The sequence below is a fragment of the Zingiber officinale genome, chromosome 7A, assembly GCF_018446385.1.
Source record: "Zingiber officinale cultivar Zhangliang chromosome 7A, Zo_v1.1, whole genome shotgun sequence".
Taxonomy (NCBI): Eukaryota; Viridiplantae; Streptophyta; class Magnoliopsida; order Zingiberales; family Zingiberaceae; genus Zingiber; species Zingiber officinale.
In genome coordinates, this window is record NC_055998.1 from 18,308,583 (window position 1) to 18,311,085 (window position 2,503).

The 2,503-nt window shown below is 43.3% G+C and overlaps 1 protein-coding gene across 1 annotated transcript; it reads left to right on the top strand.

Annotated features, from left to right (window-relative positions):
* Positions 1–519: 519 nt before the first annotated feature.
* On the top strand, positions 520–2,109 carry LOC121999248 (WRKY transcription factor 71-like). The gene is made up of 3 exons (XM_042553953.1): positions 520–974; positions 1,419–1,568; positions 1,710–2,109. The coding sequence occupies exons 1-3, from the start codon at positions 520–522 to the stop codon at positions 2,107–2,109; spliced, it is 1,005 nt and encodes a 334-aa protein (XP_042409887.1).
* Positions 2,110–2,503: the final 394 nt, after the last annotated feature.

Genomic DNA, 2,503 nt, shown 5'->3' on the forward strand with positions numbered 1-2,503 from the left:
TCCACATAAAAGCAAAATTTTCGGAGGAATTATTGCCGGTAACTTTTTATTCCTTGAGCTCTGTTGAATGCTCGCGCTGAACAATAAATCACACATTGCGTCGCCGTGGTGTCACAACGTGGATTGCGATCTCAACTAGATCCAGTTTATGTCCCCACTGAAACGTACCCCGCTTTCCAATTACTCGGGGACCATTGGTGACGAGGGTATCAAAGTCCAGGTAGATTGATGGGTATTTTGAATTTGTGGTTGGCCACGTCGGAGTTAGATCCTGTCGGGGCAGAAAGGTGACGTCAGGATTTGCGGTCCCCCCGCGAACCTTCGAGGAGCGGACCGTGGCTTGCCCTCGTCGCCGGCTGTAGCCGGTGGCCCTTCTTCAGGCTGGCTGCTGACTCGACTCCAGCGGTCCCGCTTCTCTTTGCGGCTGTCAATAGTTTCTCCCGTCAAATTCCATATCAAAGTGGAATTAAAATTAAAAATAAAAATAAAAATAAAAATAAAAATAAAAATGATAACGAGATGTGCACCAAAACAAAAAGGGGGAGGAAGACTAAAGCTACACACCTCTCCCCTCCTTTACCAACTATCCCCCAGTCCTCTTTTACTCACCGCACCTCTCTCTCCATGTCCGGAAAGATCAACGGCGATCAGTTCAGTGGCCGCTATGACTTCTCTTTCCACGAAGGTCTCTTGTACTCGTCGTCGTCGGCCTTTGGGCCAAGACTGATCGGGCGGGAAGACTATGAATTCTTAGATGAATCGACGTTGAGCATGAAGCATTTGTTGGTGGGTAGGGATGGGGGGTCGATGACTGTGGTGACGCCCAACTTCTCGGTGTCGTCGACGTCCACTGAGCTGGGAGGGGAGGAGGAATCCAGGCCATGCCAGAAGAAGAAGGGAAGGATGGTGAAGCACATGGAAGAAGAGGAGGAGGAGGAGGAGAAGCATGTACAAGGGATCGAGTTAAAGAAAGTGTAGGTTTTGATCTTTAGCTAGTTAACACACTTTAATTTCATTACTTCAATTGTCTTTCGCCCTTAGCTCTCTCTCTCTCTGCTCATGATGATGGTCAATTTTGTTAGGCAGAGCTCTAATTGCTTTAGTCTAGCTAGTTTTCTTGAGGAAGTTTGATTTGTCTCCATAGTCGTTCTTTATTCTATTGGAGTGAAGACTTTTAATCTTTAGGGTTTCTGTCCTATTCGACACAATGAATATATAATTAGGGTTCAGTTCTAAAATTTTCAATCCGATTCCAAGTTTAATTAACAATAAAAGAAGAGGATTCTTAATTTTCAGATCCCTTTTCTTATGCATCACTGAACTCTTTATTTATCATAAAATAACGTACGACTCGATCTCTCGTACGCATTTAATAAAATCGTTAACTGTGGTGCAATTTTGATGTTCAATTTGTGCAGGAACAGGCAGGAAAGGAAGAAATTAGGAGAGAAAAAGGAGAGAGAACCCAGGTTTGCCTTCGTGACCAAGAGCGAGGTTGACAACCTTGAAGATGGCTACAGATGGAGAAAGTATGGGCAGAAGGCAGTCAAGAACAGCCCTTATCCAAGGTGAACAATTCAAGTCTAGGAACTTTGATTTAGTTAATCCTCACCGTTATTGATTTCTAGCTAGGACAACATTTAATCATCACGGAGCTTTGAATTAGATTGATCATCATCATCCGTTGTGAAATTAATCTTCAACTGCAGAAGCTACTACCGTTGCACAGCTCAGAAGTGCAATGTGAAGAAGAGGGTCGAAAGATCTCACCAAGATCCAACCACTGTGATCACAACTTATGAAGGGAAGCACAATCACCACAGTCCGGCAAACCTAACGAGGAGCTCCCCGATGGCGGCGCTGACGCCGGCAAACTTTGGGGTCCGTGATGATCACCTTATGCTGCAACAACTACTGTGCTCATCTGGAAATATGGATATCAACATGGACGCCGCCCATAACACTGTCCGTGGGGGATTCATTGCAAACCCTAGCATGTATTTCCCAAACCTACCGCCTCATCATCTCCCTCAGCTTCAAGTGTCGGCCGATCACGGTCTGCTGCAAGACATTTTGCCTGGAATGGGCCACGGCAACCTAAATGAGTAGCTATGGATACTTATCTGTGTAATTGCTTTAACTGGTGGTAATATCATCATGTTCTTGTAGCTGATGAATGTAGCATATCTTATATAATTAATTAACTTTAAGGTATTAAACTCTGATCAAATTTCTAACTCTCTCTCTCTCTATTATATACACGTGGATGATGCATTATGTCGTGTTGGCCTAGGAACGGATTGGCGGGAGCACTGGGTCGTCTTTGTGCCACACATGGATGATGCATTCTGAAAAATGTATAAGATCATGGGATGAATAAAAAAATTTTACTTGTAAAAACAAAACAAAACAGTAATCAAGTTGAACTCATTTTAATTTTGTTCTTGTTTAATATTCCAAAGTGTTTATCCTTCCAAAGCTTTAAAGAATTAATGCCATATAT